This window comes from Littorina saxatilis, linkage group LG2 (assembly GCF_037325665.1).
Source record: "Littorina saxatilis isolate snail1 linkage group LG2, US_GU_Lsax_2.0, whole genome shotgun sequence".
Classification (NCBI taxonomy): Eukaryota; Metazoa; Mollusca; class Gastropoda; order Littorinimorpha; family Littorinidae; genus Littorina; species Littorina saxatilis.
Window position 1 is genome coordinate 16,018,602 of NC_090246.1, and position 14,995 is coordinate 16,033,596.

The following is a 14,995-nucleotide window of genomic DNA, read 5'->3' on the forward strand; positions in this document are numbered from 1 at the left end:
GGGGGGGCATATCGTCTTTTGTTTCATATTTATTGACCAAGGCCGAAGGTCGCGGTCAATAGATATGAAACAAACGTTGATATGCCCCCCGAGGACCGACACAAAAGCTGGTCTGACAACAAACCACCAAACATCGTTTTTGTCATCATTTTGGTAGTGAGAAAATGAGTGCAAAATCAACAGAGGGAGCCATGCTTTAAAACACGAGTTCCGTTTTGATAATACATGTTTTGCACGTTGTTGCAATCAAAGCTGGCGTGTGAAAGCAACTTTCTGTGTTTTGAGTTCATAAAATGTTGAGATATGGATAAGTATGTTGGGTTTGAGGATGCACAGTTCTGTAGGTTCCTATCAGTATTCCACCCCCTCGGTTTTCAGTTGTAGATATCAAGCTTAGTGATCGAATGTGGAAGCTACGTTGGGTCAAAGGGCATAGAAGATTTACATCGTGAAGCATTGCATGTTGGGTCAAAGGTCACAGAAGATGTGCGTATTGCAGCGAAGGAAAGAATCACGATCTTGTTTCCGACTCATTGCCTCTTTGTTTTTCATTAGACCTGTCATTCAGCTTGCTCGGCTTTATTAGATGTTTTCATTTCTTATTGCTATGTTCTTTGCTTTTATATTTCTTATTTGCGCTTCGTTTATCGCTTCTGGAGCGTATCATCCTGGAGCAGTTGAGCGCCCACCTGTCTCGGAACTCGCTGATGCCAGTGTACCAGTCAGCGTACTGCCCTCACCACAGCACCGAGACGGCGCTCCTGCGAATCACCACGGACCTCCTGAACGCAGCAGATAGCGGTCTCGTCTCTGCCCTTGTGCTGCTGGACCTTTCCGCGGCCTTCGACACGATCGACCACCAGCTACTCGTCGATCGCCTCAGTTCCACGTTCGGCATTCACGACACCGCCCTCTCTTGGTTTAGGAACTACCTCCAGAACCGCTCTCAGACTGTCACCACTGATTCGTTCTCTTCTCAGCCTGTCCCTGTCCGCTTCGGCGTCCCACAAGGATCTGTCCTCGGCCCTGTCCTTTTCACCCTGTACACCCAACCCCTCTCCCTGGTCATCGAACGCCACGGCCTGAACTACAACTCCTTTGCCGATGACACGCAGCTCCAGAACAGCGCCAAGCCGGAGGACGTTGACGATCTCCTTGGATCCATCTCCAGTTGTTTCACTGACATCAAGAACTGGATGACTGAGAACAAGCTGAAGCTGAACAGTGAGAAGACGGAGGCCCTTCTCGTTGGAACACGACAGAAGATTGCTTCCCTCACTGTGACCGACCTCCAGCTGGATGACGCGACTGTTCCATTCTCCCCTGCTGTCAAGAGCCTTGGCGTCTTTCTCGACTCCACTCTCTCCATGCAGACACACATCTCCTTCATCATCAAGACCTGCTTTTTCCACCTACGACGCATCGCCTCCATCCGTCGCTACCTCACCCACGACGCCTGTGTCAATCTGGTTGTCTCCCTCATCTTCAGTCGTCTGGACTACTGCAACTCCCTTCTGGCTGGCCTCCCCGCCTCATCCATTCATGGCCTACAACGAGTCCAGAACGCCGCTGCCAGGCTGACGTTGAGGAAGACGAAGCGAGACCCCATCACCCCCCTACTTCGCTCCTTGCACTGGCTCCCTGTCAACACCCGAATCTCCTACAAACTGTCCACTCTGGTCTACAAGTGTCTCAACGACTCTGCTCCCGAGTACCTTCAATCCTCCTTGGACCTGTACACCCAGCCCTCCGACCGTCCCCTTCGTTCTGCTGCTGACCCTCTCCGCCTCCACATCCCTCGCTCGAAACTCGCATCTGCTGGTCAGCGTGCATTTCCCTCCGCGGGCCCCTCCGTCTGGAACTCCCTGCCGCTTGAGCTTGACGCGTTCAAGAGTAGGTTGAAGACTCAGTTCTTCCCGTAGCTGGCTGCGACTTTCATGCTCGACGTGATGTGTTGTGCCCCAAAAGACATTCTTGTGCTGTGCTCTGTGAGAGGTGTTTTCTTTGTGCTTAATATTATTTTGTTTGGACCTAGCTATTGATGTGTACATTGTTGTTAAACAGTTGTTTGTTTACCAGGGTTTGCTAGTGTGTGATAGGGTTCGTGTCCGTCTGAAGATGTTAGTTTCTTTGTTAGTCCTGTGTTGACAACTCTTCGACAAGCGCTTAGAACTGTACCCACGGAATACGCGCGATATAAGCTTCATATTGATATTGATACAACGTCTTGTGCAAGGGTCAAAATGTGTTAGTCAGGTGTCGATTGGGTGACTTGAACTTGACGTTCGTGTTTCTCCGAATGTCTGTGTATCGAAACACAGATACACGCACTCCATGACTTTGTAAGAAGACAAAACATATCGGTAGGTTTCATTTGTTTGTGATGAATTTATGACCTTTCTTGAAGTAGTTTTGTTTTTTGTTTACTTTTGCCAGTTTGCCAGTTTGTTTTTGGAACTTTGCAAAGCAGCATGTATAACCTGCTTCCTGTAACTATGGTAACCGGGGATTTATTGCATGGGGAACATGAGATTTATTTCCCAGCTGCTTGTGAATGAACATTCGTGAAAATGATCACAATGAAGGCTGTGTAAGAAATGTGTTGGCCCAAGTAGGTCTTGGGGAGGATTAAATGGGTAGACAGCGACTTGAGAGTGATTCGTGTTGGTGTGTGTATCTTAGCGTGGGATGAACGAAAGCTTTAAAATTTATATTCAACTTTTGAAGCACAAGTGCCGTTAAGGTGAAGAGGAGACATGGAGACCTGTGCAAAATGTGGCTAAAGTGAATTTGCGCATCTTTCGGACTATAAATCGTTAAGGACTTGTGCTGTGATTCCCAGGACATGTCCGAAGTAAACAGTAATTTCCGAGGATTCCATTCGGGTGGGAGTGTGTTTGTGTTATGCCGGACTGATGTCTTCCGCAGCGTGGGAGGGTATTATGTTGTAATGTTAATTTGATTTTAATGATATGATTTAATAGTAAATGGTTTGACATTTTCCTGTGTTTAGTGCCATGTGAATTGTTCCGAGTGCGTGTTGTCATATCAACCAAACGTGTGTATGTGCGACAATGTGTCGCTGTGTATAAAGAAATGAGCTTTTAAATGAATGCTTGTATTAACATCACGTGTAGAAGAACAAACGCAAGGCCATCAACCTTTATTTTGTGTGGCTCTGACAATATTCCTTTAGCACAAAAACATGTAGGCATATTCCACCTTTTCTTATTAAACAAGTCTACAAGCATCGACTCCCTCAGAACGAACAAAGCAAACAAAGTCTCTCGGGATTCCCAACGTGAGATACATAGTAAAATGTATATAGTACACATGTTTTGCGGTTATGCGTGGTTTCCCTCCCTCCCTCCTTCCCCCCCCCCCCTCCCCCTCTCTCTCTCTCTCTCTCTCTCTCTCTCTCTCTCTCTCTCTCTCTCCCTCCCTCCCTCCCTCCCTCCCTCTCTCTCTCTCTCTCTCTCTCTCTCTCTCTCTCTCTCTCTCTCTCTCTCTCTCTCTCTCTCTCTCTCTCTCTCTCTCTCTCTCTCTCTCTCTCTCTCTCTCTTGGAACCGATGTAATCAAGGAGTTCCGTTCCCGTGTGTTGAGCATGTTGTTTGAGCTCCCTCTTTAATTTATGATTTCTAAGTCGCAGGTATCCGTGCTCATCATGCATGTCTTCAGCTGTGAACGGTGAGTGGCAGCGGTTAAAAATTAACGGGCCAAAAAGTCAAACTGCATGAACGCATGTTGCTTGCTGTCTTGACAAGGCCTACACTAGCCTATGCCATATATTTTCAAAGTTAAATTCCTTTTCAGAAAAGATTTGCAGGACGACTCAAGCATCAAAGGGTGTCTGCACGGAAATGTCAATGAGACGTACACCGTGACGTTTCAAGAGCTAACAGTTTCCCTTCTTCTGCCTGTCAACCCAAGACGTCCGCAATGTCAAAAGCCCGGATGAAAGCTTGGTGGCGATATATATCAGGGATATTACTACTTACCAGCAAGGCATGTACCTTTAACTTGAAATGTCATACAGCAGGTTTAAATCAGATAATTTACTCATCTTTGGACTTCCGCTTTAGAGGGCGTTGGCTTTGACCCCAGTCAAAGAGGCTTGTACAGACAACAGGAAGTGCAATTAATCTGTGAGCGACAATTTCCGGTCGATGCCCGATTCGGTTTCCGGTTTCTGTTGAGTATTGGGTGATGATGAAATGTGACCCTCCACCACGAAATGAGTCGCATGTCACCTCGCGCGGTTCTGCGCTAGGCTTCATATAAGTCCGGGGAGTGTCTGGTAACAGTGTGAGGGTCACCTTAGGCACAGGCGTATAACTCAAACACGTTTTTTTTTTCTTTTTCTAAAACGGGTTTCACCACTAGATAGAGCATACAAAACTCTGTAGGAAAATGTAAAAATATGAAAATTATGCAAATGTGACATGCGACTCATTTTGTGGTGGTGGGTCACAAATGGTCACCAGCAAAGAAAACACTGCAAAATCCCGGCTGCCTTATACCTCGCGGTTATGAATCATAATTGTTGTCCTCAGTTGCTGAATGAATTGGCAGGCAATAAAAGATTCCACTGTTCGGAGAAGTAAGTGGAGTAATTAGTCATTTATAGGACAAGGAACTACAACCATTCTTAACAACGTTACGATAATTAATCGTAATTGCTCTCGACGGTTCTACTGAAAGCTGTCGAGGTGCTTTTCACGCTAAGACCGTGTGCATTGAGAGAAACACCTCGAGTTGTGGACCAATGGCTTTGGTCGAAACATATTTCTAAAAATGTGTGTACACAATGCCTTAGTGGATTGCCATAGAATGAAAGAATAGTGTAGCGCTTTTCACAGTCACACTGCATTCATAGCTAGCAAACGCATAATTTTGTGAAAGAAGCTGCATGAATTCTGTCAAAAAAGAAAGCAAACGTAACATTAAGTAAATCATATTAGAAGGATTCAGAAAGGGATTAAAAAAAAATTGCTTGCTGTTTCATTTCCTTGGGTTACATCTGGGTAAAAGGAATAATGGTTGTGGGATCGTGATAGAAAAGGAGCCGTTTCCTCACCATCGTGCTTGAATACTGCTTCAAAATACTGAATTTACTTATATAAACAGTTTCAAACGGGTTCGCCGTTCTCATACTGATGCTGTGTGTGATATAATAGTTCAAAGGAAAGATGAAAACCACCTAGCCGCTCAGTCAAATGATACGTGGAATTAACTGGACAAATAAAAACCAAACGTGCAGCGAAAGTGATCTCTCTGCTGTGTGATCTTTTGTAAACAAAACTTCAATTCAATTGCAACAGCGTCACATACGTACAAATTTAATATATAATTACGTACTCATTATGCTTGTATTGGCGGATCCTTTACAGTTTCACAGAGCAGAACCAAACACGATGGCGGACACATTTCAAAATGGCAAAGTTAATCAGAAAATGCTATGTATTGTTCATTTGTTTGTTTGTCAGTTATGAAAACCAACACCTAACTTTTGTATCCTTATCATAATGATCTAAAGAACCCCAAAATAGCCAAGGACACGGCCACATCAGTCTGCCATTGAGCCCCGACGAATCGACCACCCGGACTGACATTTCCGGATCGAAAACGGAGCAGAGCAAAAAATGCACAGCAAGAATAGGAACGAGAAGACGACACGCACTGGCAGAATAGTTCTCTCTCCTTCGTTGTGTGAGTTCTGTAGCCACACCAAAGATCTTGTAGGCTACGCTAAGATGTTGCGCCGCCTCTTACAGCCCTTTCGGACACGCGCGGTAGCGGCGCTCCGCTCTTATCGCAAAAGTGTCCTTTTCGTTGGCTGAGCCAGGCAGAGAGCTATTCGCGCTGACTATGTATTTAGATTGTTTAAATGGCATTATTTATAAACACGCGGCGTAGTGTCAAGACTGTTAATGAGAAGGGTTATTGCAATATAAGTGGACGCTATTTCCTTACAAAACATGCACTTTCAAAGATAACAAAATGTACTTACATCAGTATGTTTGCTGGATCGTTCGAGGCACCATTCACGCAGTGACTTACACATGATATATATCATAAACAGGTAGAACTGTCTCACAAGAAAAAGACAGGGAAAATAAACTGGTCAGACAATTTTAGATTTTAGAACAATGTGTAGTTCACTGAAATTGTCTGGCTTTGAAGTTCTGGGTTAGGTTTTTATCATTGTTTCTGACCTGTATGACAATTCACTTGTCTCAGTCAGTTGCAGTCAAGAGTATTGTCACAGAGATTGTCAATTTTAACAGCAACAGAGACGTCACAAACCAGTATTGAGGGCGTCAATGTCAAAACACACACACACACACACACACACACACACACACACACACACACCACACACACACACACACACACACACACATCCCCTAGAAAACAAAACAAAGCAAAACAAAAACCTCCCACATCTACTGTCCCCCATATGTGACTGATGTGCTTTTGTGTTCTTGTGTCACTGGTGTGACACTTTCAACACCTTTCTGTTCTGCGGCCTTTTCGACATCTCCCCGAAAGACCTGCAGCTCTCTTTGAGGGTGAAGTGCAGCCGTATATTGAGGTACAGACGTACACAGAGGGTCATGAGAGGACAAGCGTTTTCTGTCAATGGACAGGCGGAGGCGGTTGTCTCTAAGTTTTTCTTTGAGCAATATTGCCATCCTGGTCATCACTTTCCGCATGTGGATATTTCTCTCTATGTGTAGCTTGTATGTACTTTCCATGACTGTCACAGCACTGACGAGCGAAATGCTTGGGGTGATGAGGCAAAACAATAGGCAAAACTTCAAGTTTTTCTAAAACCTTCACTCCGGTCTGCCCTCGGGCGGACCACCCTCATCTTCCAAAAAGGGATGAGTTGTTTCGTTGCTAAACCACCTTATGAAACAACCAACACACCCCCTCCCCCTGTCAGTACACACAGTACACAGACAAAATAATGAGAAGGGTTGAACAAACAACCACACCACTCCCCACATTTACCTGTACCATCAGTACACACAACAATACGGAGAAGCCTCAATCACTGAGAGGACAGTACACACAAATACACCCAAACAAGGGAAATTAAAAATAGTCATTTATAAATGATTATTCTCAATCGAGAAACAAAGTGATGAGGATATGGGTTTGAATAGTTCGTCCCCTGACGAGGCTACCTTTCAGTTTCCCCAGAACACCTCTATAAAATCACAAAGAAACTATCCTAACAATTTGAAGCTGTAAATATTGCCGAAAAGTACTATAATTGGGAGAGGTACTTATGGATCTCTGGGCTGCCTACTGCATTTACCGGGTTTGGCAGATTTTTTACCCCCTATTATCAGCGGCAGCAGAGCCCAACAAGCCAAGGGGCGTGGCACTGCAGCTAGCAGCGAACGCGCAAAAACGGCTCCAGTGCAACATCTTAGCGTAGCCTACAAGATCTTTGGCCACACTGGCTGGGAGCCGCAGGCTTGGTTGGTAGCCGTGAACAGGCCCTGGCGCGGCGGTAGCCTTGTTCCTTTTCCCCTGTCGTCTGCCACTCGCCGGGTAAACAGGCGCGCGGCCTCTCAAACTCGCGCCCAACTGCTTGCGAATGGCGCTTGGTGGTATGCGACTTCCCTGTGCAACGTGTCTTTCGTACTGTCTTCTCCATGCGGTGCAATAACTAGGGGGGGGGGGGGGGGGGGAGTTGACGTCCTCTCAGAAAATATTTCTATTTGGGACAAGAATTGTCTCAGGAATAAGACGCTCGACATTTATCGTGTTACAGGCATAACTAGTCACTAACATTTGAGCAGTGCAAACGTGTGTGCGGTACAAAAACAACATTCGCTTCCCTACGAAAATGGTTATCAAAATCGTGTTTGTGTTGGTTTGGTTTCTTGCCGCAAGCTGTGTTTCTTCCAGGGATGTGGTGTGTAGGGTGAAGCACAGAGCCGAGAATGGAACACTGATGGACTGCAGCCACATGCATCTGACGTCATTCCCTGGCCTAAACATTTCTGACGTCACAGCGCTGGACGTCAGTTATAACCAGCTGTCAGAGTGGCGTTCCGGTTCCCTTTCTGATCTCTCCAGCCTACGTCACTTGAACCTCGGTCACAACGATCTGCAGGAACTAGACCAGCACGCGTTTCAAGGACTGGAAGAGTTGGAGACTTTGGACCTGAGCTATAACAACCTGACCGCACTGACCAGCCGGACCTTTGCCAACCTTCCGCACCTACAACGACTGTTGCTTGACCACAACCAGATGTCCAGCCTCGAGGAGGACGTCTTTGAGAACCTGACTTACCTCCGTCACCTGGATCTAGGCCACAATCACCTGCAGGTCTTGTACAACAACACCTTCTCCAGTCTCGCTCACCTCAACTGGCTGGGGCTGGGTTCCAACCGCTTGCAGAGACTAGAGGCTGGCGCCATGACAGGGCTGGACAGGCTGATCAACCTGGACTTGTCTCACAACAAACTGCAGCTGACGTCGTCAGTCTACCCGGCCCGGGTCTTCGCCTCGCTGGGGCAGCTGCAGCTTCTGCATCTGGAGTACAACGATGACGATCCTGACGGTGAATATCCTGACAACGTGTTCAGTGACCTTGTCTCTCTGACGTTGTTATCCATCGATACGTTTAATGAGGTGCACTTTGGGCGGGACTTTGCAGCTCTTCGCTCTATCCATACCCTGGACTTGAGCAAGAACTGTCAAATCAATTATATTGCGAACACGTCCTTCGAGGGCTTCAAAAACTCGACACTCTCTTTCATCAACTTTCAGTTTTGCTCACTTGAAATTGAAGCGTGTGCATTCTGTGAACTTCCTTCGTTGGACAGATTGTGGTTTATGTATTCGCACTTCCAGACTCCCAAACACATACTGGAATCTCTGTACGGCCTCCAGCACCAGACTATGACTGAAATCAAATTGTATGGCAATGGCGATTACTTGCCTTTTTACCACGTCATCGACAGTCATTCGGCCAGATACCTACGAAACATCTGTGTTAAGAACTTCACAATGTCGATCTGCAATATTCAGCGAGTAGCAGGAAACGCCTTGGCAGTACAAAACACCCCTTTCTTCAGATGCGTGGAACACGTGGATCTCTCGATGAATGCACTTTGTGGAGATGTATCTTTTTTGATCAAAATGATGATGTCAGATGGTCCCTTACGATCTCTGGCACTGCAGGATCAGATTAAATTTACGATCACACAAGCTCAGTGTTTAATCAGTCAAGATTTTCGATGCAAAGACTATTTGCGTAATGGTGGTTACGGTGATTACATTTACACGTTGGGGTTTCGCACCCCTATGAATATTTCATATATAAACATATCCTCAACCTTCCCACACCTGAATCCATTGCCAGTGAATTGGACGTTTCCCTCAGCAAAGCATTTGAAGATGTTGGACCTGTCCTATCTGGGATTTGCCAACTGTCGCATGACATTTTATGGTCTCGAAAATCTGGAAACACTCAGCTTAAATGGAAACTTCTGTTACAACATGACGGATACGATGTTTGATTTTCTCGACAGTCTGACGAAACTAAGTTTGTCAAACTTTGGATTCAACCCGCTGTTCTTGAAGTCACGTGGTTGGCGCTTGTTTCAAAACGTGGATCAGCTGCAGTTTTTGGACCTTTCCCGGAACGACCTGCCCTTCACGGATCCTGACATGTTACGTGTACAGCGCCGTCTGAAAGAACTAGACTTCTCCGACAATCGACTCCAGAAAGTGCCTGTCAATCTGGATACTCATGGTGACCTGAGAATGCTTGACCTTTCTTACAACTCCCTGAGCACTCTGACGTCATCAGAACGATCAGCGTTGGACAGTCTTGCCAGTCGCCATGCATTCAGGTTGTATGAGTGTCTGTCTGTAGATACTGTGAGCATACTTGAATTTATGATAATAAGAAGAATACCAGCACTTTTTATATTTAGTCAAGTTTTGACTAAATATTTTAACGTAGAGGGGGGAATCGAGACGAGGGTCGTGGTGTATGTGTGTGTGTGTGTGTGTCTGTCTGTCTGTCTGTCTGTGTGAGTGTGTAGAGCGATTCAGACTAAACTACTGGACCGATCTTTATGAAATTTGACATGAGAGTTCCTTGGTATGAAATGCCCGAACGTTTTTTTTCATTTTTTCAATAAATGTCTTTGATGACGTCATATCCGGCTTTTCGTGAAAGTTGAGGCGGCACTGTCACGCTCTCATTTTTCAACCAAATTGATTGAAATTTTGGTCAAGTAATCTTCGACGAAGCTCGGACTTCGGTATTGCATTTCAGCTTGGTGGCTTAAAAACTAATGAGTGAGTTTGGTCATTAAAAATCTGAAAATTGTAACAAAATTATTTTTTTAATAAAACGAACCAAATTTACGTACATCTTAATCTGTATCATTTTCTGAATCCAAAAATATATAAATATGTTATATTTGGATTAAAAACAAGCTCTGAAAATTAAAAATATAAAAATTATTATCAAAATTAAATTGTCCAAATCAATTTAAAAACACCTTCATCTTATTCCTTGTCAGTTCCTGATTCCACAAACATATAGATATGATATGTTTGGATTAAAAACACGCTCAGAAAGTTAAAACGAAGAGAGGTACAGAAAAGCGTGCTATCCTTCTCAGCGCAAGTACTAACTCCGCTCATCTTGTCAATTTCACTGCCTTTGCCGTGCGCGGTGGACTGACGATGCTACGAGTATACGGTCTTGCTGCGTTGCATTGCGTTCAGTTTCATTCTGTGAGTTCGACAGCTACTTGACTAAATGTTGTATTTTCGCCTTACGCGACTTGTTTTCCATTAAAGTGAGTACATCAACACTTTTCTTTGACACATCCACCTGCCTGTAAATAATTTAAGACACATATTTTGATAATAATTATTGTAATTCAATCAAGTGGGCGTTTTAATGAAACAGATCATGTGATTGGTCAGAAAGCCACAACTCATTAAAAATGACCGGTCATTAATTGTCGATGTACACTCACTAAAAAAGCCGTTAACAACCTGCTGGCGCCACGCATTGATACAAACTCAACTAGTCTCGGTTAGCTTTGAGGGTCATTTTACAAGTAGGAAATATGAAGGCCAACGAAATAACAAGACCATAAGTTATGCGAAGTAATGACGTCGAATACGTGAGGTAAGTTGATGCATGAATTCTTCCAGACTACATCATTCAATTCCAAAGATCGCTTTTGTGATGAACAGAATTTGTTTTAGAGTTTGCTCTCATGAAACCCGTCAAAAAAAGAAAGGGAAAATGTATGTGAAAGAAAACAAAACAGGAGCAGAGTGATAAGATAGAAATACAGAGACATATTTCTTGGGACTTGACCCTTGCAGGTAGGTGGACTGAAAATAGTGTGTGAACAGAACATAACCAATTCTGTCTGTCTGAAAGCAGGAAAGAGATCGTCGTCAGATTCAATTACAATAACATTAACATGCTTCCATTTGAAACTTCTCAGTCTTCATCGTGGATTGACTCCCTCACAAAGTCTAATTGAAGCCCTCCGTCGCTTCGCTCCGTGGGGCTTCAATTAGCTTTGGTCCGGCGTCAATCCAAGATGACGACCGAGAAGTTTCAAATGGAAGCATGTTAATGTGTAATTAGGACATAGTAATATGGCAATAAGGAATCTGACAGAAACATGAATACTTAACTACAGGGTGACCCCCAAAAAAACATGCCCCCCACAACAGTGCTGCCATCGTCTACATCTATTGACTGAAATTAGTTCATATTTGGTATACATTAACTTCAATCTATGCATGGCCTTTCTAAAAAGTGGCAATTTTGTAGATTAAATGGTCTGACATTTGTGCGACTTACAAAATTGTTTTACATTAGCTGGGGTCGACCCAACAAAACGAGGTTTGACATTGAGCGGTAGCCATACTTACCTAATTTAAATCTTTTAGATTTTTAACTTTTTTTTATTATTTGAATGTCTGAGTATACAAAAGCATCCAATTCACCCCCCACCCCCCTTCGGTGACCTGAAGACACCATCCAGTTGCAGCGAGGCTCAAGGCAATCCCTAGACACGAAAGCGTTGGTGTCATTGACAATTCCGGAGCTGTAATATTGAACACATTTTGGAGAGACGGAAATCGTCAGACCACCCATTAATGTTTACCTTCAGACTAGAATGTTTGTGCAATGGTCGTGAAGCAATTGAATTTCAAGCCCACCAACTAGGAAGATATTCGCTAAAATCAAATGACTTGAAAAAATGACCCCTTTTGTTGTAAAGTTACACTCACAAAAAAGTTACAAAATTCATCAATGACATGAACGCATTCCCCGCCCGATGGACAAAGCCGTGATCCTGCCTGTAATTGCTGTCTGTAATTCTAGGTTAGTGAATGTCTGATGTTGGTTATAGGTCATTCGAATAATCCCAGAGGAAACAATATGAAGGGCTTAAATCGGGTCAGTTTGGCCACCACTCATTTTCAAACCTCGTATTGTTGAGTCGATCCCTGAAATTGGAAACCTTTTTTTTTAAATCGCGCAAAAATCAGACCATTTATACTACCAAATGTGTTACATGGTTATGCATAGACTGAAGTTAAAGTACTTATTCGGTCAACAGATGTAGAAGTTATCAGCATTTTTGTGGGTGGCATTGTTTTGGGGTCAGCCTGTATTTAATAAGTCAATGGCTAATATTGAGATGACATTAAGATACAAATGAAAGCATTATTCTTAATATCTATCACAATCATGATATTCAACTACAATTAACTTCTTCTAGCCCTGCATGTTATGCATTGTACAGAAAAACAATCACATAAAAATATCACAGAATCAAGGATATTTTTGTTACACTTGTGCTAAAACTGGGTTAATATGTGACATACTCTTTGTGTTAATAAAAAAAAGTAAAGGAGACAGAACACAACCCTGTGGGGCTCCTATGTTTAAAACAATTTGGTCAGAGAGCACAGAGGTACCAAAACAAACGGATACTAAGGCTCACACGCTGTGGTCTATTGCATAGGAATCAACTCCCTGATCCCAAAAATCAGATTACCATTCGCATTTAAAATCATTAACCTCTGAACATGGGGGTTGTGTTGTATTTAAAATTGAATAAAAGTCCAAATATATAACTTTTAAGTAAGTGCCACAGAGCGAAACTCATTCCGGTATCTTCCTCTCCGCCATGCATTCAGGTTTTATGTGTGCCCGTAATTGGGTTCTTATATCGATACCTTCCTTGTACTATAACAACAATCTACACAACCCGGGATCTTTAGCCTGCGATAACAACACTCTCACACTCTCAATCTACGAGGTATGATCCAAACAAAATGATCAAATGGGATTTTTGCGGAGACTGTTTGGGGTGTCTGGCCCAAATAATAGTAGCCATTAGAACTACTCTCTTATTACAACGATGCAACGTCACAAGTGCCTGAGCCAATCAGAAGACGCCTTAAGATGGCCTTATTTGGGGTTGCTTTTGAGCTTTGATTTGATAGCTTTTTTGGGGGGTCTTGGATACAATGAAACTTCTTGGCAAAAGTCTGATTTTCAAAGAGGGTATAATCAGAAATCACGCTTTCTGGGAAGAATTGACCCATGGACATGGACATTGTCATAGCTTTAACAAAATCAGCACGAATACATAATTGTGTTGTTTAATGGGAAAAACAGCGTGTGTTTTTTTACTAATTGCAAACATTTATACTTCAGCCTGAAACTCGTGGGAAATCCACTGGAGTGCGCTTGTTTCAACCTGGACGTGGTACAGTGGCTGTGGCACACCCCCGTGTCGCTTGATGGCGAAGGACGCCAAGCTAACTACACGTGCACCACACAGACAGGGGAGATCACCAGCACAGAGCGCGTGATGGCGCAGTGGATGAGTCACTGGCGGCGCTGTGTGGGGGTCCAGATGTTTGGAATCGCCCTGTCCGCCTTACTTGTCCAACTCCTGGCCATCGTCGTGACTTTCATCGTTGTACGCTCCTGGACCCAACTCTGCTACGCTTGGAAAGCCATCCGACGGTACCGTCTGCCGAGACGTCACCACTTTCACCGTGACGCTTACGTCGTGTACTCCGAGGCTCAGGATGACGTCATTCTGGCGTGCGTGACGCTGCGTGTGGCTGTGGAGGAGCGGTACGGCGTGCGTCTCTTGCTGCGTGACCGGGAGGAGCTGCCTGGGTCTGTGAGGGCGGAGAACGTCGTGCAGCACATTGATGACAGCTGGAAGGTAGGCGGCCCCCTTCTCACAGGAACAATTTCCATAACGAAAACACAGATCTTGTATCCTTTTATGCAAATTTAAGTCATACTAAGAGCACAGCATAAAACAACAGATTATTCTTTCGCCTAGTACCCAGTTTTGTGCAAATGTAACTCAAAATGTCTATGATGAGTGGTACTAACGTTGTGCGCCAGTGAAAAGATGTCTACCCCTTTCGACATCACTCATCTTATGCCAAACATGACTTTTTCCTTGCCAAGTAACGGCTTTTTGTCAGGTCCAACAGGGAGTCCTTGACGCATTGTAAAATTATATAACATGAACTACCGCTTTTTATGCTGTGTATGCATGCAAAACTAACGTGATCGGATTTCTGAAAGGATGGTGCAGAACAAAAATGTGGTTTTTTTCCAGAAAGTTCATTCACTATACAGTTCAGACTACAACCAAATGAATAAATCATACATTATTAACTTTTTATTTTAGTAGTGGCGCTAAAAAGTGGTAAAATGTTGTTTTGTCTTTTCCAAGACCGGTTCATAGAGAGGATGTGCATTGTGTGTCCAGGTGGTGCTGCTGGTGACGCGTGACTTCTCTAAGGACGAGTGGGCGTGCGGCTTCACGGTCCAGCAAGCACAGCGCAGCATCACAGACACCATGCCGGACCGTGTCATCGTCGTCTTCTTAGATGAGCCGCGTGACCTGCCCGCCATGCCTTCGCTACAGCTG

At 44.2% G+C, this 14,995-nt stretch overlaps 1 protein-coding gene across 1 annotated transcript in view; it reads left to right on the forward strand.

Moving 5' to 3' along the window:
• Positions 1 to 7,761: 7,761 nt before the first annotated feature.
• The window catches only part of LOC138952143 (toll-like receptor 3), a 23,951-nt gene continuing 16,717 nt past the window's right edge, over positions 7,762 to 14,995 (forward strand). Inside the window, exons 1-3 of the mRNA XM_070323742.1 lie at positions 7,762 to 9,883; positions 13,750 to 14,272; positions 14,834 to 14,995. The exon at positions 14,834 to 14,995 is cut by the window's right edge and continues 104 nt beyond it. Coding sequence (XP_070179843.1) covers positions 7,866 to 9,883; positions 13,750 to 14,272; positions 14,834 to 14,995 — 2,703 coding nt within the window. The 5' untranslated portion in view covers positions 7,762 to 7,865. The remainder of the gene's footprint in view (positions 9,884 to 13,749; positions 14,273 to 14,833) is intronic.